The 24,862-nt window shown below is 63.4% G+C and overlaps 1 protein-coding gene and 1 long non-coding RNA gene across 2 annotated transcripts in view; both read right to left on the reverse strand.

Annotated features, from left to right (window-relative positions):
* Positions 1-221: 221 nt before the first annotated feature.
* LOC137143863 (uncharacterized) lies at positions 222-3,577 on the reverse strand. The gene is made up of 2 exons (XR_010917287.1): positions 3,468-3,577; positions 222-1,913 (listed from the first exon to the last, which is right to left on the reverse strand). It is a non-coding gene; the product is annotated as an uncharacterized lncRNA (long non-coding RNA).
* A 4,059-nt stretch (positions 3,578-7,636) lies between these two features.
* Positions 7,637-24,862, reverse strand: part of ADGRB2 (adhesion G protein-coupled receptor B2) — a 58,908-nt gene continuing 41,682 nt past the window's right edge. The window contains exons 19-30 of the mRNA XM_067533738.1: positions 22,754-22,904; positions 21,790-21,859; positions 21,514-21,580; positions 21,124-21,209; positions 16,374-16,545; positions 14,742-14,837; positions 14,178-14,217; positions 13,134-13,786; positions 11,293-11,328; positions 10,398-10,502; positions 9,636-9,689; positions 7,637-8,523 (exon numbers count right to left, since the gene is read on the reverse strand). Coding sequence (XP_067389839.1) covers positions 8,341-8,523; positions 9,636-9,689; positions 10,398-10,502; positions 11,293-11,328; positions 13,134-13,786; positions 14,178-14,217; positions 14,742-14,837; positions 16,374-16,545; positions 21,124-21,209; positions 21,514-21,580; positions 21,790-21,859; positions 22,754-22,904 — 1,713 coding nt within the window. The 3' untranslated portion in view covers positions 7,637-8,340. The remainder of the gene's footprint in view (positions 8,524-9,635; positions 9,690-10,397; positions 10,503-11,292; positions 11,329-13,133; positions 13,787-14,177; positions 14,218-14,741; positions 14,838-16,373; positions 16,546-21,123; positions 21,210-21,513; positions 21,581-21,789; positions 21,860-22,753; positions 22,905-24,862) is intronic.

The following is a 24,862-nucleotide window of genomic DNA, read 5'->3' on the forward strand; positions in this document are numbered from 1 at the left end:
GGGTGGGCCCGTTTAGATGGCAGAGGGGAGCCCGGAGCGGAGATCCAGGCACGAACCATGCACAATCCGGCCCCGCTGCAGCGGAGGGCCCTGCTCTGGACACCTCCCAAGAGCAGGCTGCCCTGGGGAGGCTGCCGGATGCCCGGACGAGACCTTGGCCCAGCTTCACTCCCACTTCAGCCGGGCCTGGCGGGAGGCGGAGCGCCCCGTCTGCTCTGAAGCTCTTCGCCCGCCCAGGGATACGCACGGCGCTGTCTGGAAAAGCAGAGTTGGGCTAGGGGCGCCTGGCCTGGTGCGTCCTCAAGCGACAGGGGAAATCATCTGCCAGGCACCGGGCCGAGCGAGGACCCGCTCGTCAGGAGAGCACCGGGGGCAGCTAGCGGCCCCGTCGCTCATTCTCAGCCGTCCTAATGAGCCGTCACCTCTGGACCCCAGCCCGCCGGCTCCAGCGCCGCCGTGTCAGTCACTGCACGTCACCCCCCCAGCCGAGCTCCACCTGCCCCCCCTGCGCCGGGGGAGTAGGAGCAGGAGCTGGCTGGAGGCCCCCCGGGGCTGGGAACAGACGTGATGTCCTCTGACAAGCCCCAGCGCCTCCGTGGTAATTAGCGCTTCCCTGGCTCCTGGCTCCGGCTGGGTTGCGTCTCCCCCCGCTGCAGGCAGGCCGGGCACTAAAAAAAGACCTGTGTCAACACTTCCACGCCGCGCTTCGCAAACCGAGCCTCATTAACTTGTCAGCGGCGGGGCGGGAGTCACGCGCACCCCGGCCCGGCGCGTCAGTTAAAGCTATTTTTGCCCGCGTGGGGGCGGCGCGTGCTGAACCGGGGGCCCCCAGGAGCCGAGCACACGGGTGGGTGGCAGGCCGGGCCGGGCCGGCGGCGCAGCGGGAAGCTCCTGAGTTTAGTGGAGGCGAGATTTTGCTGGCGGGGCCTGTTGTGCCGGGCGCACAGAGCTCTGAGCTCAAACCGAATCAAGGGCCACGTTTATACCGGAGCAGACCACCCCCGCTTCTCCCCTTGCAAAAATAATCACTAAGATCCTAGCCCCACAACGCCCCCTCCCCTGCTGCCCCGCAGTTCCTGGCTGAGGGCAGATGGCCTCCCCCACACAGCTGGGCAGCCCCCCCGGAGCCTTTGCACCCATGTAACTAATCGCTCCTTTGCACGGTGAAAAACACGAGCAGCTCCCATTGCACCTGGCAGACAGCGCCCTCCCCATCGCGCCAGGACAGTCACGCCGTGCACCAGCCCGTGCTTTCGGGAGGTCAGCTCGTACCGGGCTAGCCCTGCACGCTCTAGGGCAGGATAAAAGTCCTACTACAGCTAACAGCCGAGGGCCCTCTCCTCGAGCTCGAGTGAGGAAGACGCAGGACTCCTGGGTTCTCTTGCCCGTTTTGCAGTTGCAGTTTGGTCAGGCCCCCAAACCCTCCCCCGTGCCTCAGTTTCCCCATCTGCAAACTGAGAACGGTGAAGCTGGGTTTGGACCAGCGGCGCGAGGCACACGGAGCGGGTGGCACGTTTGCTGGAGAGAAGCCTCTGCAATTCACCAGCTTGCGGCCGTCGCGCCGGGGGAGGGCGGCATTGGTCCGGAGGCCCTGGACACACAAGCGCCATCTCAGCTGGAAGCAGTCAGCTGGAAGCCCGGCAGTTTGTAAGCCACACGCGCTGGCTTCGCAGGGCTGCTGGCGTCTGCCGCCTCCGGGTTCGGCCAGCCAGAGCGAAACGGACCGGGGGCTTTGTCCTCGCCAGGGCCCGAGGAACCCACCGTCCCATGTGCTGCCATCCGCAGCTAGGTTAACTCTGGAGCTCCCGGGGCCATCCGGTTCACACGGCAGCCGGGCGGAGACACCCAGCGGGCGCTCCCGGGAGCCTTCCTCTCGCTGGGGGCGGCTGTTGTGCTGGGGATCCAGGGCGAGGCTTGAAGAGACAATTCAGAGAGGGGAAATAATGATGCTAATTAAATAGCGGCCGGTGCTTTGAGACCCGTGGATATTAGGCACTAGAGACAAGGGGGGTATTTAAGCCCTTCCCACGCACACCTTCAACTAATGATAGGGAAACTGAGGCACAGACCGGTGACGTGACTGGGCCGGCTGGTCACTGACAGAGCCATGAGAGAATCCAGGGATCCTGACTCCCAGCCCCCCTCCCCCGCCCAGGACGACATGCCCGTGCTCGGCTCACACCGAGGTGTTCCCCCGGACCAGAGATGCAGCAATCCCACTGGCTCCAGCTGCACTCAGGGCATTGTGCCTGGAAAGAAGGACCCGACCTCTAGGCCAGAGCCCTGTTTCCATCACGCCCTTGCAGCAGGTCCCGCGTGCATTGCATCTCATGGCCACGCACATTAAGGCAAGCTGGGAACAACAGATGGCTTATTATGAATGCTCCATTTCCCATCAGATCGACTGTGCGCCCTCTTCCCCCCCCCCCCCACGCACGCTCCACAAGCTGGAGCACAGCCCGCTTCCTGCAGATGGGGACCCCGAGGCGGGGGAAGCGACTTGCCCCAGGTCACGGAAGATGTCAGCAGCAGCTCGGGGAGTGACACTCGGAGGCTCTCGTCCCCCAGACGGGGGCTCCCCGCATCGGGCCGGGCCTCCCGCTCGTCGGCGGACCTGGCGGAGGCCTCGCCCTCGCTTCTCGGTGTGGCTAGAGCCACGAGCGCTTCTGAGCACGGCCCGTGACCCATTCCACAATCTCAGGTAGCGGAGTGGGTGGCGATGAGCAGAACAGGGTGGATTGGGGGGGGGGGGGGGCAAGGGCCCAGAAATCGGAAAACCAAAGGGGGAAAAGGGGGACTCCGTGACGCCCCGGCTGTCTGCAGCGCCGTGCGCCTCCGCAATTGTTTATAGAGCAAAAAGCCACTTGAGCGCCCCATTAACGCCCCCCCCCAGCACAACCATCGCCCTGCTCAGCCCCTCCAGAGAGTGTAAGGGGGTGACACCCTGAATGACGCATTTCCCAGGCAAACACCAGGGGGGAAGGGCGCGGTACATACTGATGCTGGCACCGGGGGTCGATAGGTGGCAAAAGGAGACCCTGGTACGGGGCAAGGCGGAAGGGAGGGGGACTCAAAAGCTCTGGTGGGGGAAAAGGGGCACAGAGCCCCTGGGGTCAGGGAGGAAGCGGGGCCTGCGGTGGGGAGCACAGAGAACCTCTGGTATGGGGGGAGTTGGGGCATTAGTAGGAGGATAGGGAGACATGGGGAGTGCACCCAGAACCCCAGCCTGGGGACCCCTTGAAAGAGGACACACCAAACCCCCTGATGGGGGAGACCCCAGTGTGGGGGAGGGGACAACACGGGGAATACTGGGGGAGTTGCAAGGAACCCCTGAAAGCGAAGGGCTGGGAGGGTGGCACACAGGGAGCAAGGAGCCCAGGTGTGTTCAATGCACTTGGCCCGCAGAAACGGCAGGTCTCTGGCTGTACCCGCCTTGCAAGTCATCCGCAGCCCAGCATCTCGCTTACCCGCAGCTTCCACGCTGGGCTGGCTGCTCGGCCCAGACAGCATTTCTCCCCCAGTTTGGAAGTTAAGGTGCTTCAAGGAAACAACTCCCTCAACACAGACCAGGCAGGACTCTGAGGGCCACCCTAGCCTCTCCCCTTTTATAGAGGTTGCCTGGCAAATGCTCCGCCTATTAGGGTGGAGCTTGGAGGAGTCCATCCAATAGAAAACTAAACCAGGAGAATTCTTTGATCCTATTGGCCAGAAGGGGCAGGGACGCCTCTGCACCACATTTAAAAGACAGGGCCAGGAAGGAGGTGGGAAGACAGTAGGGTATTGACCATCTGCAATGTCATGGGAAGCCAATGGGAGGCCAGCATGGCTGGAAAAATTAAGCCCATGCTCCCCAGCTGGGTTAGAGAGAGTTCACACCAGACCCTGTGTCACCTCTCACTCATACCAGCTGGCTTTGATACAGTTAGTTCTGATTTACACCAGCGCCAAGAAGATCAGAATCAGGCCCCCAGTCTTTAAAGGGGCAACAAAGCCTGCTGGGACAGTGATGTCTCCCTTGTCGATGTATGGGGTGGAGGGGGGGTTAGGTATTCAGGGGTCTCTGTTCTACTTTGGGGGGTTTCTATATAAAAAAGCGATCTCCATTTGGGGCTCAGGGTTCCCATTTTCCCCCTTAAAACCATTGCTGTTCTAAACTGGTTCAGCTGCAATGTCCTGTGGGTACCTAGCTCACCCTTGCAAGCTCAGCTCCTGGAAGCAGTGCATTCTGGGAGATGTGGCACGGCGCCCAATGCATTATGGGACAGCAGTGGGAGGACGCGATTCATTGTTGCAGTGCATTCTGGGAGATTTAGCAAGCCTGCCAGTGCATTGTGGGACCGTGGTGGCAGGACGAATGGGCCCCTGTTCGAACCAGTTAGGCGGCCTGTCCTGTGCGGACACAACCTCTCTCCACTCTGATGTCCCCAGGGCAGGCCGGTATGTTACCGAGCCGCTGCCCTACAGCGATTTATAGCGGGGCGAGGCAAGGCGACGTTACCAACCAAGCCGTCCCGCGTAGATGGCCTTTATTCCCCTGGGTGACCAGCTTCTGGGAAACCCCCTGGGGGAAGCAAAGCCCAGGCGTGCACATCCACAGCACCTCATTGCGGCCCTATGTGCCCAGTCCCACCCCCTGCTCCCCAGCGCACGTGCCCTGTGACCCCAGACCACCAGCCGGCTGAGCAGGGCCACCACACGGGGCCTCCTCAGCAGTTCCAGCGAGCAGGTGGAGGGGACGCGTTCCGGGGGCTGCTGCCGGGATGCAGGGCTTGGGCTAGGCTCACGTCTCTTCCGGGCATCTTGCAGCCGTTGCATTTGCCCCACGGGGCCCTGTGAGCCAGGGCAGCGGCATCCTTCCCAGCCGGCTGATGGGGGAAGAGGCACAGTGGGTGGGGGGGGAGAGGGGTGGGTGAGACGTGCCCAAGGCCACGGAGGGAGTGGGCTCACGCTCGCCAGGGAGGGCCAGCTCAGGGCGCTGGCTGGGCGGGGCTGGAGCAATCACAAGGAAACCGCAAGGAATATAAATCTCTGGGGTTCTAGTGCAAATAGCCACCAGCTGCAGGGGACCCCGAAAAGGACCACAGCCAAGTAGTTTTCAGGGGTCGGCCGGGGAGTGTGGGGGTTGGATTGCAGATTGCCCATGTGCTGCCAACATTGCTGGTGCTGGAGATGTGCAACAACGTGATCAAACCCACAGCTTGGGGCGAGCTCAAAGTCCGGCCAGGGCCTATGGACCCCAGGTCACTACCCAGCCCTGCCAGGCCCTAGCTACCCCCACCCATGATGGCTGTCGGGTCAGCGTGCTGCACGGCCATGGTGCCAGCGGGTTCGTTCACCGCTGGGCCAGTAACTCCATGACAAATGAATTAGCGACATCTGCCGCCTCCAGCCGCCTTCCTTTGCCAGGTGACAGCCAAGGCTTTGAGTCAGAGCCGGGCCCCAGCGGCGAAAGCACTTTCCTGGGCCGCCAGCCAGCCAGCAGAAATGCCAAACACACCTGGCGTCCCGGCCGGGAGGGACGACCAGAAAGGGCCCAGCTGGTCCTGCTGCAGATGAGCCAGGCAATTCTGTCTCGGCAGCAGAGTCTGGGGCGAGGTGAGGGTGGGTGTAGGAGGATAAAGTTTGCATTTGCAGTTCCCGCCCCCTGCAGCAGATGGGGCGCTGGGCTCCTTCTCGCTATGGAGCCCACGCACCAGCTCCAGGGAGCGGGCACCCACGAGGAAAGGAGAAACTCCTGTCCAGGCTGCCAGGAGCTTGGCTCTGTAATTAAGGCACCGCTCAGGGTGCAATGCCCTACTAGGCCACTGACTGGAGGTGACCCCAGGCAAGTCACCGCTCTCTGCCTCAGTTTCCCCACCTATAAAACAGCAGCCTGCCTCGCCCCGGTGACCACGCGAGTTCGTTAACATGCATCTGAGCCATGAAGACAAAATGCACTGGTGAGGGGCTGTGGCTTAAGTCCCCAGCTCCCAGGAGTAGGTCGGATCTACTAGATGGAGGGCAGCCCGTGCGTCCTGTGGCGACCAGCATCCCGCTTTCAGCCAGCACGTGATGCTTCGTCTCCCCTCCCCCACTGCACAGAGGCACTTCACAGCAGGGAGAGGGAAAGGGGCAGCTAGAAACAGCTTTTTGGCTGTCCCGGGGCCTGGGCTGAACAGTGCCACCCCCCTGCGCCAGGCACACTCCCTCCGCCTGCTCCAGCCCGGAAACCAGCGAAGGGGAAGGGAGTGCGGAGGGCGTGCAGCCCCAGGGTACCAGTGGGAGAGAGCAGGGCAGGGACGTTGCATTCTCCCCATCCCACCCCTGTGCTGCACCCATGCTGCAGGCAGATTGTGATGTTCCTCGTATGATAATCCTGACCTTTCAGCCCACCCGTCTCTGAGCGTCTTCTGCAGGCTGCAGCTCCCTGCAGGGCCAGTGAGAAGCGGGAGCAAGCGGCTGGGAGGGGGGTGGGGGGGGGGTGGGAGCTCTCAGCCCCCACACACACGGCCACACAGGGGGGAGACCAGGGGGTGGGGACATGGGACAAGGAGCGGAGCTTTCGCACCCCTCGCCCGTGCTCGAGCCCAAGGCCTGGGTGTAGCAGGGAGCGGGGCGGGGGGCTCCGGAGGGGATGCTCTCCCCTGTCTCTGCTGCCCCCAATTCCCCAGCACTGTGCGAGCTGGCACCGTGGGGTGCCCCAATGTGGCAGCAGCAGTGCCCCAGCCTGGGACCAGCCGTGCTGTCCTGCCGGAAGATCCGTCCGTCACTCGGCATTGCAGGCCGCTTCTCCACAGGGAGCAAAGCACCGGCGAAGGGAGACGCCACAGCTCACAAGCAGCGCAATCGGCGACCCCCTCAATCGGGCACAGGTGGGGCAGTATTAGGGGCAGCACCAGCGGGCGGGGGGCCAATGACAGCATCCCTTTGCCCCCCCCCTTCCCAGTGCCTCGGCCCCAATCTCCCTCGTCTCCCACCTGTCGTAGCCCCGAGCCCCCTGAAGCTGGGGTTTGACACCCTTTGACTCCGCAGGCAGGCGGGGTGCGTCCCGCGAGATCCCCGCACACATCCTCGCCCCGCCTGGGCGGGATCTGGACGCGCCTGTGCCCGTTCGCTCCTAGGCAGCCTGGAATTGGTCCCTGCAGAGGCAGCCGGGAAGGGCTGCAAGGGGGCACCGGGCGTGAGCCATTTCCTGCCAGGCTGGGGCAGCAGAAAGCAGCCCCGCCCTCTCCCGCTGGCACCGGGGGGCATCTCCTCTCCCCACGCCAGCCCCTCCTCTCGTGCCTTTAGCCACGGGGAGATCCGGAGCAGCCCCGAGGAAGCAAAGGACGCTGGTGACGGGGGCAGCACCAGGCCGTGCCCTGCCCCACGTGGTGCTACGAACGCCCCCAGCTGGAGCGCAGGCCGGGAGCACGTGCAGGTCACCCCCTCCCCATGCAGCGGGAGCCGGCTGGCAGGGAGGGAGCTGGGGCTCGGCGGGAGGCTGGCATGTGCAGGAAGGAGAAGGGCAGAAGCAGCAGCCTCCAAGTGACACCCCCCCCCCCATCGCCTGCTGAACCCGGCAGGCTCCCGCCCCCCACCCGCCGCACGGTGGGAGCAGCAGAGCGGACCATGCTGCTCGCCAAGCAAAGGAGGCCAGTGCCCCCGGCAGCAGAGCCACAGAGAGTGAACTTTTATTTCAACAAAGACAGCGCCCGCCCCGGGGGACAGAAAGGGGGGGTGTGAGCAGGGGAGGGCCCCCTCCCAAGGTGGGCTCTGGGGGCTATGGGATGGAGGCGGCCCTCTCCCGACGGGGTGGGGGGGGGAGCAGGAAGAACAGTGGCGGGAACAGCGAGACCCCCTCCTCCCCCGAACGGAGGGCAGGGCTGCCTCGATGGGCCTGGGCATCGGTCCCAGATGCACATGGTGTGAAGAGAGGCCCAGGTACAAAAAAGTTCAGAGCTGCCACTCCCCCCCTCCCCCGCCCCGTTAACAGGACGCTCCGTGCGGGAGTCAGATCCCGCCGGCTCCTGCAGAGGGAGGGGCTGGCGGCAGGGCCGTGGGAGCCCGCCTGGTGCGTACGTGTCCCCGTGTGCGTGTCCGGCCCTAGATCCGTGTGTGCGGGTGGCCCCGAGTGTGCGCGGCCCCTCAGTGACAACAGCGGGGGGAGCAGAGGGAGAAGAAAAAGCCCACAACAAAAGGCGAAAGGAGGCTGTTGAGCCGGGAGCCCGGGGGCCCTTGGCGGGGGAGCAGAGTCCAATGGGGGGGGGCCACCCCCAGGGGTCGAACAAGAAAACCAAAACCCCCACAAAAGGAAAAATAAAAATCCTATCGTCCTCGTGTTTGCTTCCCGTCTGCACGAGCCGGGCGTGGGCGCCTGGTTCACACCTCCGTCTGGAAGTCCCCTTCCGACACGTCCAGGCTCATGCGCGGGGTCTCCCAGCTGGCGCAGTGCAGCTCCAGCCTCTCCCGCTGCTTGGGGGGCAGCGAGCTCAGCGTCATGGCCTTGAAGGTGCTCCAGCTTTTCTGCCGCTGATGCTGCTGCTCCTCGGGGCTGGTCACTTCCTACGGGGGGCGGAGGGAGGAGAAGCAGCTGGGACGCGATGGAGCCAAAGCGCTGGCGCCGCTGGGCTCGGCTCCCCCTCCGCGCCTGGGGAGAGAGGGACCGGCCTTCCCCCACCCTCCGCCTGTTCCCTGGAGGCTGGGATTAATATGGGGCTTGGGCTGTCGGTCCCAGCCCCCAGCACAGGGGGGGCCTGGTTGTGACCTACTGGGATGCAAGTCATTAATAAGACTAGCCGGCGAGAGAGAGAGAACCGGGGAGCGGGCCCCCTCTGCCAGCCTGGCAGTGTAAACGGGCCGTAGACAGTGCAGGAGCCCAGAGAGGCGGCTGTAAGAGCACGCTGCACTACGGCCAGCGGGGGACCCCGAGAGGCAGAGCAGCCCTGGGCAGAGTGGGGAGGAAAATGCTGCCAGCAGGAGGTTTTGCACAGGCGCGAGGGGCAGGGCAGCGGGAAACCAGGGCCGGGCGAGAGGGGCCTGGAAAGCCCCCCACTCCCGGCTGCGTTCCTGCTTCCTGCAGCTGGCTCCGGGCCGAAAGCAGATGTTTTGGAAGCCACCTGGAGAAAAGGGCAGGCCGGAGCGCACGGGCAGAGGGCAGGTGGGCGGGAGGCCAGAGCATGGGGCACGCGGCCGGCCGGCGGGCGGGCGGGGTGGGGGAGCCGAGGGCAGGCGGGGGGCCGGGAGCGAAGCGTGGAATGACGTGAATCTGAGCCCGAAGAGCCAAAGCATGGGATGAAGGAGGGAGCTTGGGGAAGGGGCACCCGGACAAGAGCCAGGAGGCTGCCGGGACAGCATGGGGGGAGACATGACACTTACGGGGGGGTGGAGACGGGATGGGGGGGCGATGAGGATGGACAGACAAGCTGGGAGGCTTTGCGTGAGCTACAGGATCACGCCCGGCAGCACCCCGTGAGGCCTTCATCCTGCAACGGACAGAGCGAAGACAAGGATGAGGATGAAGATGACGACGTGCCTGTATCCCTGACAGTGGACGTGAAGACGACTCCACAGGGAGGGGGGAGGGATCTGTGGGGCTAACGTCCCTGCCCCAGGGAGCCCCCCTCCCCGGGGGCTGGGGCTGCCGGACCTGTGGGCGGGCGTGGCCGGGCACTTACGCTGGACGTGGTTCTCTCCCCGCCGCCCGAAGAGACGCTCCACCGCTTCTCTCTCTGCGGGGAAGCACAGAAAAGGCAGCTGGCGTCAGACGCCCTACGGCACAGCCCGCAGCTCAGCCCTGTGGCACCAGTCACCGGACGCCAGCCCTCCCAGGCGCTGTCGGGCCCCAGAAAGCCCCCGGCATGGGGGGGAAGCAGTGTGTGAAGCGCGATATCCACCTTTCGATTCGACCATCTGCCTAAGCCCATCTTGGTGGGGTCCCCCCGCAGCGGGGGAGATGAAGGGAACGGGGGAAGGACGCTGTAGAGAGAGACTCCCCAGCCTCTCGAATCCCAGCCGTCCCAGCAGAGAACGGCAGGACAGCGCTGGCCGTGGCGACGCGACAGCGTACATGCATCGGATGCAGAGAGGGCTCCACAATAAATGCCGTGGGAGGCGTGTAAATGCACTAGCTGTGGGACAGCGGCCAGATATTCCACCCCAGGCTCTCCCAGCCGGGAGAGGGACGGGAGCTCTGTCTGTGGGGAGCTCCCCGTTACGCCATTCCCAGGTTCTCCCGGCAGGAGGCGCTGTACGACACGGCTACTGGGCCCCATGGAGGTACAGATGATTCCCACGGGCGGAGGCTGAAGCTGAGGATCCCGGTACAGCCTGTGCGAGACACCAGATGCTGACGGGGGACTGACAGCCAAGGGCAACCGCACAGGACAGTGACCGGAAGGGTTCCGGGGCCCCTCCCACCCCCTGCCCGACATCCTCACCTTAGCAGCATTGGTGGCGGGCGCCCGGTAACGGTCCATCGTGTGGAATTTCTGGTTCAGCTCGTGGTAGAGCTCGGAGTGGCGCTTCCTGGTGTGCATGACTTTCTGCAAAGGGACGAGGAGGGTGAGGGGGACACATCCGTCCGTCCGGTCAGAGCCCTTTCACGGACAAACAGCATCGCCCCCATCCCCGCCCCCTCCTGCGCTATGGGAATAACGCTTGTGACTTAACACGCGACAGCAGGGGGCGCTCACACACTGGATTTCTGTAGCACCCACCAGAAACAGCAGCTATGGTGGCTGTGTGGCTGACGTTTCTTGGCAACAGAGTGGCGGGAAGGACTCGGGCAGGACTCCAGCCCCCCAGAAGGACCCCCTGACCCCCCCCTCTCCCCCAGCAGATTGAAACAGTCACAAACGTGTGGCAGATCAAAGTTGAGGGGCTTAAATTACTCGGCATTTCCTCCTTCCCACCAGTGGAAGTGACGCTGCCACCGACCCCCCCCGGCTGTGGGCATTAGTTCCCGTCTAGTCCCAGCTCCCCTCCGGCGTTGTAATCAACTGCCAACACGCTTTATTGTCTGGTATAAAACTCCTCGCGGCTCAGCGTCTATTTCATCAGATTCTGCTTAAACCAGGCCAGGGCTGCGGTGCAGGAGGGAAAGAAATAAAGGACATTTGATTTCCCAAACCCAGACCGGCTGCTTGCAGAGGTCCTCCCCAGCCATCGCCAGGCGCCGTCTCTCCCCAGAGAGCAAGCCCCGGACATCCTTCATCCCTCTGCGCCCGGGCAGGACGGCACTCACTGTACTGCTCGCCCCCCTAAGCGCAGAAGGCAGATCTGTCCCCGCGCCGGGCCGATAGCAGAAGCAGGGCGGGTGTCAGCGGCGCTTACCTCAAAATCCAGATCTGAGTATCGTAACCTCTTCCTCTGGGGGTGAAATACACGCGCCGGCCAAACCAAACCGAAAAGGGGGAAGCGGAGGAAAAAAGAAAGATCTTTACTGGTTTATCCGGCAAAGAGGGGGGGAAAACACATGCCGCGGGGCTGGGAGAAAAACGCCAATTTAGACCTGACCGGAGTGGGCGCAAGTCTCCCTGACTTCAGCAGGAGATCCCCCAGCCAGCAAAAACTGGGTCCCAGGAGCAGAGGGCAGCAAAGGTGATAGCTCCCTCCGTCGGCTGGATTTCCCATAGCGACTACCTCTGCGCTAGTCCCCAAGGATGCCCCGCCCCCATGCTTTCTAGGCTCCTCCCCTGCCCTCATCTGCATTTGCTAATTCAACCCAGACTCCTGATAGGCTACCTGACACCTGCGGTCCCAAAGCGTTAGGTAGCCCGGCTAGCGAGACACCATACTGCTATGGCAACCGTTACCATAGCGCCTAACCATCCTTTAATGCCGTGAAGCTTCCCAGCCCCCTGACATGGGTTTGTGGAGAAGGGCTACTACCCCATTGCAGAGGTGGGGACTGAGTGACTCGCCCAAGATCGCAAACCCAGCCTGTGGCAGAGCAGGGAATTAAACCCAGGTCTCTGAAGACGGCACCGGAAGCACTGGGCTGTGGCAGCAGATGCTTGCCCCCTGCCGGGGTGAGGCATCTTCCTGCCCTAGGGGCTTTGTGGTTCGTGGTTACTAGCTGGGAGAGACGCTAACCATCTGGGCAGGCCCCCACCTCGGACCTGCTTTAAAAGAGAATCCAGCTGGGAAACTTCCTCTGGCTTTGTGGCTTCTGTCTCTCTTTTGCCTCAGTCACTCTGTCACCAAGAAGTTGAAAGTGATGATAATCCGTCACGCACACGGTGCTGGCGCCTTTCATCGGAGGAGGTCAAAGCCCCAGGCAGCTATTAATTAAACCTCCCCAGCCAGGCAAGTTGCATTATCCCCACTTTGCAGTTGGGTAAATTGAGGCACTGTGCGGGTAAGTGACTAGCACAGAAAAAATTAGTGGCAGAGCCAGGAACAGAACCCAGGAGCCCTTTTGCCCACGGACCCCACTCCCAACAGCAAACAACAGCCACCATTTTGATGTGTCACACAGAAAAGGGATGTGCAAGCGCCCCCTGGTGTTTTGCGGCCAGCAGTTAATTACACTGTTCCCAGGGCTGGCCTGGGTTCGGGGTGACACCGGCCGTGGGGTTGGGGCTCAGCCAGGGGAACGTACTGGCTCCTACTCCTGTCATGATGTACGTTGGGGGGGGAAAGTAGTGAACTAAAGGGAGGGTAAATCTAGCATCCGGCTCCTCCCAAAGGGTGAGACACACCCCAGAGCTGGCAAGGAGCTGCTCAAAGCCGGGACAGTTCTGGGCACAAAGGAAACGCAGCTAGAGTGGGGGTGACAGCCCCCTGCACCGCACTGCACCGCCCCCCGCACCGCCCCGAGACGAGACAGGCCCGCTTCACACGCTCCACGGAAACGGGACAGCCCTGCTGTGCACACACTCACATCTTTGCACGCGACCTCTCACACACTCGCACACGGGGTCGATGACGTGTGCTTGCACAAACGCCCGCTTTCTCTCTCTCACGCTCGTTGCTCTCTTGCACGTGTGGTGATGCACTCTTGCACGTCCTCGCACCCACACAGACGCACACGTTTGCTCAAACACACACACACACAGGTGTGCAGTCCCCCCCCACACCCGCCGCTGCACCTGTGCATGCTTTCCTGCAGTCCCACGCCTGCCCGCTCCCCCCGGGCAGCCAGCTCTCGGCCTAGGGCTGGGTGAGCTCACCTCGAGCGAGCCCACTTTCATGGCGGACCCGGGCACCGTGCGTGGCATGGTGCGGCTGCGCTCCGAGAGCTCCGAGGCCAGGATCTGCCGGACCGTGGGGTGCTGCTTGAACTGAAGGCCGTACGGGTGCTTCGCCGTCCCGTAGGGCTGGTTCAAGTTCACATTGATGTGGTCCACTGAGACAAAGCCGGGGTAGGCCTCAGAGTCGGCCAACCGGCGCCCCTTGCCCGGGTGCGGCACCTCATCCACCTTGATGTTGAGTTTCCCCTCCTCCCGGCCATAGGGCTTGAGGCTCACAGTCCGGCGGGGCAGCACCATGTAGTCGCTCTCCAGCGCCGGCTCCGGCGGCCGCATCCAGCCGTAATCCATCTGCCGCAGGCTGCTGTCCGTGCACAGGTAGACGGGCCCCCGGCTGTCCAGGTTGACGTCCTTCTTGGCGGGCGGGTCGCCGAGTTCGTTCAGCCCCTTGTGCGCCAGCTGGGGCACCTGCACCAGGATGCTGGTGGGCGGGATGTTCCCCGGGAGGCTGGAGAAGCCCAGGCCGCCCTCGGAGCCCGGGTTGAGTTTGGGGTCCTCGTCGCCGTCCAGGGAGATGCGCGACAAGGTGCCCGTGATGGTGGCAGGGTTGCACGCGTTCATCTCCTTGAAGAGGACTGTTGGGAGGAGGGGGGGGGAGATGTGACGTGATGAGCCGGGGTGTCCCCACCCTCTAGAGACTCCCGCATGGGGGCAGGCTGGGAAGGGGACTGGCCCTGTCTTAAGCAGCCTTAATCCCAGACCATTAGCCCCGGCAGGGGGTGCCCTCCCCCACAGCGCCCGACTGGCACTGCTCCAATTTTGGACATGGATTTGTTTGCTATAAACTAGCCCTTCCCTCTTAATGGTAAGCCCCTCCCCTTCTCTTTTAAAGGGACTGCATGGCTCTGCAGCAATGCATGTCCCTGGCTTGGGGGGGGAGGGGGGGGCGGGACACAGCGCTGCCCTCCTGGCCATCCCTCCCAAACCCCTCCCCTCCCCCCCCCCCCGGAGCAGGGCCAGGCTCACCTGTCTGACATGCCAGGTCAACGTCCTTTTCAAAGTCTGTCTATAAAAACAGAGGAAGAGGGGGAGAGACGGCGAGAGGGAGGAATGAATGCATCACAGACGGCACGCAGGGCGGCGGGCACCGGGCCACGGGGAGGCGATTCCCAGTGCGAGCAGGGGAGACGTTACGGCCTTGGCGGTGGCTCGGGCTAGCCACCGAGTCCCAACCCACCCGGCCCCCTGCCTAGGAGCTTGGGTGACTAGCCTGAGCTGCCACCAGGGCAGCATGGTCCACGCTGCTCGTGCTGAGTTAGCGCCAGTCAATCTGCCCAGGCCCTGTGCGACCCAGCCCCCCTGAACCTGGGCCCCGGGCTGCCTGCTGCCCCATCCCGCTCGGCCACCCCTGGCCTGGGCCCCGTGCCACCTGCTCGCCTCATGCCACCCGGCCACCTCTGGCCCTGGTCCTCTGCTGCCCGCTCGCTCTGCGCCACCCAGCTGCCCCAGGCTCTGTACTGCTTGCTCACCCCGTGCCACCCCGCCGCCCCTAGCCGGGGCCCCGTGCCGCCCGGCTGACCGCTCCCTCACCATGATCTGCACCTGTCCGTTCTTGCAGGAGTCAGGCGAGTTCTCGTTCTCGTCGCTCTTGCACACCCCGATCTGGCACTTCACCACGTCCTGCACCTGGGCGAGGCAGAGGCTGCGGTTACCGCCCCGGGCGTGGGCAGGGAGAGCGGGGCCCCTGGTGCCGTGCCGCTCTCACAAAGGATCACGAGGGTCCACGATCCAGCCGGATCTGCCTGGTCAAGCCCTCCACCGCCCCCAGATCCACCCCGCCCCATCCAATCCCTGCACCCTGCCTGGACCCACCCCGCCAATCCTCACGCCCTGCCTGGAGCTGCCCGTCTGATCCCCGCACCCAGCCCCGGCACTGAGACGGGAGGTCAGTCTCCGTCTGCTCCGTGGAGGCCTCGGCCCCTGGGCTGGGGCTGACAGTGCAGCGCCTGCTGGGGACCCGGGGTCGTGGACACTTGCCCCACATGGCGCTGGACCGAGCCCTGCGGAGGGGCCAGCGCAAGGTCAGGGAAATCCCCCCTTAATCCCATTGCACAGGGGGAGTTTCACACACAGGCCAGTGCGGCAACCTCTCGCCCTCCTGCACCCGGCGGGGCCGCTCCCCACGGCATGGCCAGGAGCATCTTCCCTAAGCCCCCGCGGCAACTGGGCAGTGACAGCCCCTTAGCCCCCGCCCTGATGAGAACCCGCGCCAGGCCCATCCACAGAGGCTCGGACCGACTCCTGCTCCCGCTCATGCCGTTCCCTCGCAGATATTTATAGACTGGCCCAGTCTCTCCGGAGACGCCTCTTCACCAGACTCTATAAATCCCAAGTCCCTCGGCTCGTGCTGCTGACCCTCTGCTCCGGCCGCCCTGCCTGGCATCCCAATGCGAGGCGGCTGCTGCTGACTTTCCCAGGCTGTCACACGGACGGAGCCGGTCGGAGCTGCCTGGTTTGCGACAGGCTGGGGCAGAAGCTCGTAACGACAGACCTCGCCTGCGCTCTCTCTCTGACAGCGTTTTATGTTTATAGAGCTGCCGTTTGCAGTGCGTCAGGCTAAGATAAATGGGCATCCAAGGGCGCTGTGGAATGCAGATGGACGGGCTCGGAAAGAGGCTGTTCTCCAGACGGATGGATGACAGACAGAAATCCATCCTCTCCCATCCCGCAGCCCTGGGCGACCCCATTCACATTAAATTAGTGAGCATCAAGCCATAATTTGATCTGGTCTGTTACAGCTGCCTCCAGCCGGGATCACGGGCTTTGATTCAAAGGCGCCTTTGCTTTCCCTATTGTCTCCACAAGAAGGAGTGGGGCCTGCCCCGCCTCTGCATTTCCACCCACTGTTTTGCACAGGTAGTGGAGCGGGTGTGCAAACCCTCAACCCATGGCAACGGGGTGTGCAAAGAGCGCAGGGCCCCTTGTTCCATGGGGGAACAAGGTGTGTGTGGGGGGGAGCAGACCCATTGAATCCCACCAAGGGCCGATTATGGTGGGACCCTTTTTCTGCAGAAGTGGAAACCAGTGTGCACGCCCCTTGTGTGTGCAAGGCCAGGGGCAGACTGAGACACAGATGGCTGGAAGCTGGGCCCGTGGATCAGCCCAGCAGCTGGGCTAGGTGCGTGAGCAGTGAAGGCCGGGCAGGCCGGCGCGGGGCCCCACCTCTCGGCGCAGGAAGCAGTGCACGGTGATGATGACGAAGCCCTGCACCGAGTTGAAGACGGCGAAGAGGACCTGGAAGAGGATGGAGCGCCGGTCGGTCATGGCGAGCACGGCCGACATCCAGGTGAGCGCCAGCAGGGGCAGGACCACGCAGGAGCTCCACAGTGAGGCCCTGGGCGGGGAGAGGGAGGGAGAAGGGTGAGACAGACGAGTCCCAGAGCCGATCATGGGGAGAGGCTGCTGTTTAAAAGGCCTGGAGGCTGTTCCTGTGGGAGCCCCTTCCCCTGGGAGGCAGGGGGCCAGCGCTCTGGGGTGCTGAGCCAGTGTTCAAAGGGCTAGAAAAACCAGGGAGCCCTTGCAAAGAGCAGGCCCAGAGCGTGTGCACGACCCGCACGGCACAGGGCAGTGCCACGCCCCGCAGCCCCCCAGATCCCCCTTCCGCAGCGCGCGAGGACTCTCGGCTGGACCGCAGCTCGGGGGGGGGGGGGGGGGAGGGCAGGAAGGGAGCAAAGCACGGACTTGTTTCTATGGCGCGGGAAAAACAAAGGGCCAGCAGTCAGCCCCCCCCACCTTGCAAAACACAGCTGTCCTGTGTCGTGCACACTTGCCTGCCCGCACGCTGGCAAGTGTGCGCGACACGGCGTGCCGGCGAGAGCCCGACTGGCACCCAGGTGGCAGGTCACATAAACCTCCCGCTCACAGGCGCAGCTTCCGGGCAACGGGGGCATCCTGGACACAGCTCCCCCAGACCCAGCGCAGCCATGGCAGCCCAGCCGGTTCTTGGCCTCTCTGCCCCGGCTGCGTGTCAGCTTCTGATGGGGGCACCGGACAGAGCCCCAGCAAACTCATTGCACGTAGGCCAACACCGCCATTCCTTGACTGACCTGGCTTTGCCCCAGGCCCCGGAGAACGGCTCTGAATCCCATTCCCCTGAGCAGTGCTATTCAGCGCAGTGTTCCCTCCGTGCACGAAGGCCCACACTTCTAACGGCCTAAACTCTAGCGACTGTCAAAGGGATTTTGGTTCCTAAGTGCCTCAAGCCCTTCTGAAAACAAGACCGAGGCTCCTAAATCAATTAGGCGTTGCACTGCGGCGTGCAGCAATGCTTCGCTCCCTTTAAAAATCCAGGCCTAAGAGCCCCGTCACCTCTTGGGGTGAGAAAGACCCACAGCAATGGCGGAAGCTCGTCGCTTTGTCTCTACAAGGCCGGGCAGCCGCCCCCGCTTGTGCAGATGAAGCATGCGAACCCTTGCAGACGTGAGGCAGGCGCAACATGCAGAGGACAGAGGGAGGCAGGAACGGCTCATGCACGTGGCTCTTTAGATTGAACTATCTTCTCATTCTAACCTCTCTCCTCGCTGCTCCGCTCAGCTGCTGGAAGCTCATTAGGTGGCAGAGGGAAGGCGAAGCCGCCCGGAGATTTAAGGGAGAGAAGTTGCAGGGCTGGCAATGGGAAACCCTGCCGGCTTTGCTATAATACGGGCTTCAGCAAGCTCTGGGGCTGCACTCAGATCCTGTGCTTGGATTACCGCTAACAAGTCCTTTCCCCCCAACTTTAGGGGGAAGCTGAGATAGCGGGAGGAGAATGGAACCTGATCTGACGCGCGCTGGACCCCAGGTCTGAATTGCTCCGCACCGTGGGCCGGGTTTGCAAAGAAGAGCTCGGCCCACTTCAATGAGCTGAGCTCCTCATTTATACTAGTGCAGAACAGGTGCAAAAAAACGCCTTCTGCACCGATGCAAAAACCCGTGCGAGGTGCAGGGCAGGGCTGGATCAGACCCACTACATTTACACTGGGGTGGCTGCCGGGTTGGAGAGGAGTCACTCCTGATTCCCACCGGCGTGAGAGAGAACCGGGGCCGCTGGGGATACTAGCGGGAGGGGCCTCACTCCTCATTTCTGGTGGCTATTTTTGCCTTTCTTCCACTGAGCCCTTTCTTCCTGAGACAAAGCATTCCAGGTGGAAAGCTGAACAGCGCAGTGTGTGCGTGCGTCTCTCTCTCGCCAGGAATAGCAGCAGCAGAATGAGAAAGGGATGATATAGTGCCGATGGATTAACCATGTGAGCGGCCTCCAGGATGGAGAGGGCAGGCTGGCAGCTCCCCTGCATCCCAGCTCTGCAGGCAGATTGACAGGCGCATAACACGCCCCCATCCGGGGCTTTTTTCTCCGGGGGGGCTGATTCCAGGCCTCTCCTGCAGAGAGCAAATGCAATGGGGCTGGCCTGGGATCCCACAAGCACTGCGGAGACATTGGGTGCAAAGAGATGAGTCCAGTTGGGGGGTGTGACGCATGGCACGGGGCAACGTGCATGTGTCAGGAGCAAGGCGGGGGGGCTACAGAGGGGGCACGATGCCTGGGTGTGGGGGGAGCTAGGGGAGCTGTATGGGGGCACATGTGGATGCAATGTATGTTGGACACACTGAACCCCCGATTCCTGCATTCTCTGCCAAAGCACAAGGGGTTTTTTTTTACGAAACGTCAGGCCCGTTCGGCTGAGAACGTCCTCGTCAGCGGCTGAGTTCGGCCCCCCCCGTCCTGCAGAGCGAGGGCCAGGCCCTTTCCCCGGGGTGGCCGGAGCCAGGCTGCATCCCCGCAGAGCCCAGACAGCGCCTGCCTGGAAAACGGACTCAGCGTCCCCGGGGCAGGGTGTGGTTCCCCCACTCGCTGCTTTCCTCAGAGGGGAGCCGGGGCCCCGCGGGACGTGCCCTCGTGCACTTCTCCCTTGTGACTGCCGCGGAAGGAGCCAACACCAAACTCCGCGCACCCAGCCCAGCAGGCGTGTGGCTCGTCTTTGCTACCTTGCCACCCTGGCTCCCCTCTGCCATTTGCTCCCTGCTCCTCTCCACATCCCTTCTCCCCCCCATTTCCGCCAGCGGGCCCCTCTTCCCCCCGCAATCCACGCCCTCCCCTGGGCCTGGGAGTCCACCCCCTTGGAAGCCCTGCAAAGTCCCAACATACACACATAAAGCCCGGGCAGGCCGAGCCTCCCCGTCTGGGGTCTGGCTGCTAAAGGCTGCCGAGCCAGCGTTCCCCCCTCCCCACCCCGCTGCCCAGCAAAGGGGGGGCCGAGCCCCCTGCGAGGAACCTTTCCCCCAGAGCCGTGTTACTTGCGGAGCGGCAGTGAGCATGCAGGAGTGACAGCAGCACACCCAGCGGGTCTCGCGCACACACAGACACGGAGGGGCAGAGACAGCCGGGGGCCCAGACGCACGGGCCAGCGCCGCCGACGCCCGGCCCGCAGCAGCTCCGAGCGCGCAGCATTCTCCAGCCCCGGGGAGGGGCAGGCCTAGGGGGCTCCGGGCGCTAGCGAGAGCCCGAGGGCAGGGACAAGGAGCAGTAACCCATTTCCTCCGGCCCCACGGCCTGTGCCCCACTCTGCTACCCAGAAGGCCGAGCGGCACCTGCCCCATCCTCCCTGACTCAAAGCTGTGCAGACCCAGCGCTGTGTCCAAAGCCCCCTGTGCAAGTGATCGGTGCTGTCTGGGGCTGGCACGTAGCCAGGGCAATTTGGGCCCCCGACAGCTGCCTCTGCAGCCCCGGAGATGGAGTTAAACCGCCGGGCGCCTAGCAGGCAACGTCCCCCCTTTCCAACCCCTTCCAGTGCCCCGGCCGGCTGGAGGATGCTGCGGGCATCGCGGCCACACAAGACAGCGCGAGCGAGCGGAGAAGCCAGCGAGCGCGCGGGCTGAGACTAACATGGCGCTGCTGGCGGTGGCGGAGGTCAGGGCCGTGCTGGAGACCACGCCACACTTGGTACATTTCAGCAGCAGGCGGCCGCAGGGGGGTTGCTTTGAGCTGAGCACCCCCACCCCCACGGGAGAGGGGGGGGGGCCGGCCGGAGCCAGGGGAGGGTGGGAAGGGGCGGGAAGCGAGGGCACGAGGCGGCGAGACAGGCGGGAGGGGACGGACGGACGGACACATACACAAAGCAAATGAGAAAAACAGAGAGAGAGAGAGAGAGAGAGAGAGACACAGGTTAGTTGCAGGCCGGCAGGCTGGCTTGTTAATGACGCGTGGGGCTGGGGCGCCAGGCCAGGCAGCTCTCGCCGGGGGATGGCTTGGGGCTCGGGCCCTCTATCGGGGGGTTCTGCAGCACGATCCCCTCTTCCCCCCTCACCCCCCCGGCTCTCTCTCCTCCCCCGCTCTGCCTGAGTGCAGCTCGGCGGCAATGGCATTCCCAGCGCTGGGTATGGGCAAAAGGCTCCATGGGGTGGTCACCCCACTGCTAATGGGCGCAGACAACGGGGCACAAACTGCCCCCTTGCTGCCAACCCCTCCGTCTGGCTCCCCAGGCCGCCAGCTAAGCCCGCTGGGCGTGGGGTGCTGGGGTGCTGATGGGTGGCCAGGGCGTGTCTCACCTGGCGGGGGGATGTCTCTCTGGATTGCAGGGAGGAAGGGGGGTGAGGGGCACCTCCTGGAAATCCACATTCCACCCCCCAGCTTTGCCCTGTCAGATAGGTGCCTGCTGAGGACCGGGTAGACTTCATGTCACTTGTGAGCGACTGGAGCCGAGCCCGGGTGCAGGTGGCAGATGCGCTGACAGAGCCGAGGTGGGGGTGGGGTGGGGGGTTCTTAAGACCCCGACCCTCCGGCCTTCCTGAGAGCAAATGGGACACGGGCGGCCCAGCAGCGCTTCAGCTCCCCCCCCGGCTGCACCTGGGCTGCCAAGGGGTGGAGGCTGCGACCTGCCTGCACGCGCCCTCCCGCTCGCCCGCCCCACACGGGGGCAGCCCCGGGGGCACTTACCCGGCTCGCTGCTTTTTGGACTTATCTGAGATGCCGTCCCGAGACATGAGCTTGTTGAAGACGATGATACCGATGAGCATGTTCACCTGGGTCGGGAGGGAGAGACAGAGCCCCGGGGTGAGGGCGGTGACCTCACCCAGGGGACCCAGCACTGGGCAGCGCGCCCCCCCCCCCCCCCGTCCCTTGGGGGCTGGGAGAGACGGGGTTGCATTGGAAGCAGGGGAGAGTCCAGATTGTCTCACAGAGCTCTGGGCTAGGCATGGGCTCCCTGCCACTGGGGAGGAGAAGGAGGGTCTGTCTTGGGGTCCAAAGCAGAGGGGGCTCCCTGGGGCTGGGGGGAGGGGGGCAGGGTTGGCTCTTTTCTTCAGCAATAAGACGGTCAAAACCTACCAGCACAATGACAGCAGCTGGGCCGACGAAGGCGTAGAGCAAACCGCCTTCCAGGGACAGCCAGCAGCTGCGGAGGGAGCAGGGCGCCATTAGGGGAGACGGGCAGATGAAACACCTCCACCCCCACCTCCCCACTCCGACCCACGGGCCGGCTCCAACCGGGGAGCCCGGCTGCTTGCCCCTGGCTCCAGGCGCGTCAGCTGGGCCTGGTGTCCTTCAGCGGGGGAGCCCCCGCGGCCCCACCCCACCCCAGCTCTCTTCCAACGCCCCACTCACTAGCTCGCTGTTCCGTAGCCTTTGGTCCGAGTGAAGCCAACAGAGACCGCAACCACCAGGGCCGGCAAACCTGGGGGGGGAGACGAGACAATGGCCAGAGCAGCACCACCTGCCCCGCCGACACCAGTGCAGCAGCCCACCCCCATGGCAAACAACAGGAAACGCCCTCCTGCCCCCTCCAGCCCCCCAGACCAGGAGCTGCTGGGAGCGGAGCCCGGGGGACGATCTGACCCTGTCCCTCACTCCCCCCGTGTCAGCAGGAGCCGTGTCTATACTACACCCAGGGAACAGAACCAGAGCATGGGGTGAGTCCATCACTGAGACAGCAGCCGGGGACCCCAAGCCAGACTGAGGGGTCTGGGATGTCCAGCACCGGCACACCTAGCCATGCAACTACGCAGCGACCCACAGCGCCTCGGGGTTAACTCGGCCCCCATGCCGGGGGGGTTCGTCGCACGGCTCAGGGTCAGAGCGAGGCAGGCAGGCAGCTCTGCGCACAGCACAGCGTGGAGGGGTCTGTGGGGCAGATGCCGGGTCCGAGCAGCATGGGGGCAATGCTGCGGGGTGGGGCGGGGCAAGGCGGGGCTCTGCAGCAGCCAGTGGGGCAGATGCTGTGTATCTCCGTGCAGAGGGGGCTGCTAAGGAAGGGTCCGAGCCACGTCCCGGCTTAGAGTTACACAAGGCAGGAGTAAGGGCCGGTAACCACTGGAGGCAGGGCTCCTGGCTTCTATTCCCACTGATTTGCTGTGTGACCTTGGGCAAGACGCTGCCCTGCTCTGTGCCTCAGTTTCTCCACTTGTGAAAAGGGGACGATGATCCCTCGCTCCCTAGCTCCCCCGGAGGCGGGCTCGGCGTGGGACGGACCATTGAGTGAAAGGTGCTTCCCTCTGTCCTGACCGCTAGCCCGGCGCCTTCCTTGAGCGGGACCCGCTGTGCATGGGAGAAGGCGCGCGAGGCCTCTTACCCCATCCCAGGCACAGGAAGCGCTTCCTGACCAGGCGCGTCCGGATCCTGCCGATCACGGCCAGGTAGGACTGCCAGGCCTCGGTCAGCACCCAGCAGAAGGACGAGAGGAAGAAGAAATGCAGAAATGCGGCCGTCATGGTGCACACGCCCTGTAAGGAGAGAGATGGCAGTCGGCGGAGGCGTGGGGTGCTGGGGCGCCTCCCGGGATCTGGGCCTACCGGAGCCTTCAGGTACCCGGCACTCCCTGATGTTGTTAATAATGGGCCCGATTCTTCCGGATTTCTGCTGGAGTAAATCAGGAATAATTCCACTGAACCCAACTAGGTAGGAGCGGTGTAAGCCAGAAGGGAGCCTGGCCCAGCACGTTCACTGTTTGGATGCATTATGCACTCAAATCTCTGGTAACAGGTGTGACGCTGGCGGACCAGGTGCCAGCTCCTGGCAGGGTTCCCACGTCGAACACTGTCAGCTACGCAGCTGGATTCGGTCGGGCTCACGTGTGTGTTAGCGTGGTTCAGACAGGTATTCGAATTGTAAGAATGCTGGTGAGTCACTGCCTGAATTAATCTCACGTATAACATCCGTATCCCAGTCTGTAAGGGAATATCTCCACGGTTGCATTAGGAGCCTCTGAGGCTGTGTAAATCACCAGACAGGCGAGAGACATTAATTAGTGGGACATTAATTAGGCTGATCTTCCCGAAAGGAAAGCTCCATTAATAGCAGATGGACCATTGTGGGATGGTGCACCTGGATTTTCCCTATGCAAGAGAACAAAGGGCTTTTGTTGCCCTGCTCTCCTTCTCCTCCCCAGGAAGATGAGTCATGCAAGCAGATTCCTCCCATCGGCTGAGGTTGCAGCTCAGAGCCCGTGGCAGGAGGGGGATAAAAACCCCAAACAAAAGGAACTTGGTGTCTCTAAGCTGCTCCTCCACTCTGGACCCCCAGCAAACGTACTCTGGCAATGCCCCAGTGCCCTGCCTCCAACAGACACCTCCCACCCCCTGCGTACAAGCGACGCTCTCCCAACTTGCGTCCGAGCCTGCTGACGGGTGTCCTGAAACACCGGCATGTGAGGGGCCCTGTGTCCAGAACATCAAGAGAAGCTGCCCTCGGGCGACACGCCAGGATGCAGGAGGCTGCCCGTGCCCCGGAGAGCTGCCCGGAGCCTTTGATCAACATCCAGCTGCCTGAGCATCGTCCCACGAAGAGAAGGCGCTGAGCTCCAGCCCCCCCTGGGAGATTCGTGCGGGATAAACAGTGGGTGGAGCGAGGCACGGCAGCATTTATACCAGGTACTACGACTGGCAAGGGGGATGGACGCTTGACTGGGGAACAAATGTGCTCAGAACAAAGAAGCGGAGAGAAGGGAACGCTGGGGGAGCAGGCCCTGGGCCATGCTGACTGGACTCACTGGGGGCCCCCCTATTGTAGGGCAGGTAGTTCAGAGACAGCCTAGGCAAGTGACCGGGTGGTGGGTCCAAGAGCCCAGCCGTGGGGTCCGCAAAGGCCAGCAGAAGCAGCGAGTGTGCCACAGCGCCGAGCCTCCATGAGAATGGAGAGAACTGCGGGAATGGCCTTGTTTTGCCACATGGTGACTCCTGATGGGTGGGAGGGCATTCACGGGGGCGGGGGGTGGGGCCTGCACGCTTACCCTGATTGTGAGCTCCACCGTGGTCAAGTGACTACGTTCAGAAAACCTCACAATAACCCGGTGATGGGGAAAGGGGCCCCGAGGAGAAAGACAGACGGAACCGCTCCAAAGAGAAACGCCTCCTGAGAGAACGCGAGGGCTGTGTTAAGATCATGCCTGGGAAAACAAGACAAGCGTGGGACCGGAAATCAAAGGATCAAATCTGCTGTATCGGAAATTCGGCCTAATGGCGGGACCAAAGAATGAGGGGGGACGAGCTATTGCGCCCGCTGCTCTGCTCCCCTTCTGGGGTCCTCAGAGACGCTGGGGGGAAATCAGCAGACACTGGCTGACTGAAAAACGGGAGAACAGGAAGGCACGAGCGTCACCCTTCTGGCTACCACTCACAGCACCTCCTAGGATCCACTGTGACCCGACGGGGCCTTCATTGTCCGACGTCCTGACCAGACCGGG

Source organism: Emydura macquarii, unplaced genomic scaffold (assembly GCF_026122565.2).
Source record: "Emydura macquarii macquarii isolate MOO-44397 ecotype Brisbane River unplaced genomic scaffold, CSIRO-AGI_Emac_v2 contig_3348, whole genome shotgun sequence".
Taxonomy (NCBI): domain Eukaryota; kingdom Metazoa; phylum Chordata; order Testudines; family Chelidae; genus Emydura; species Emydura macquarii.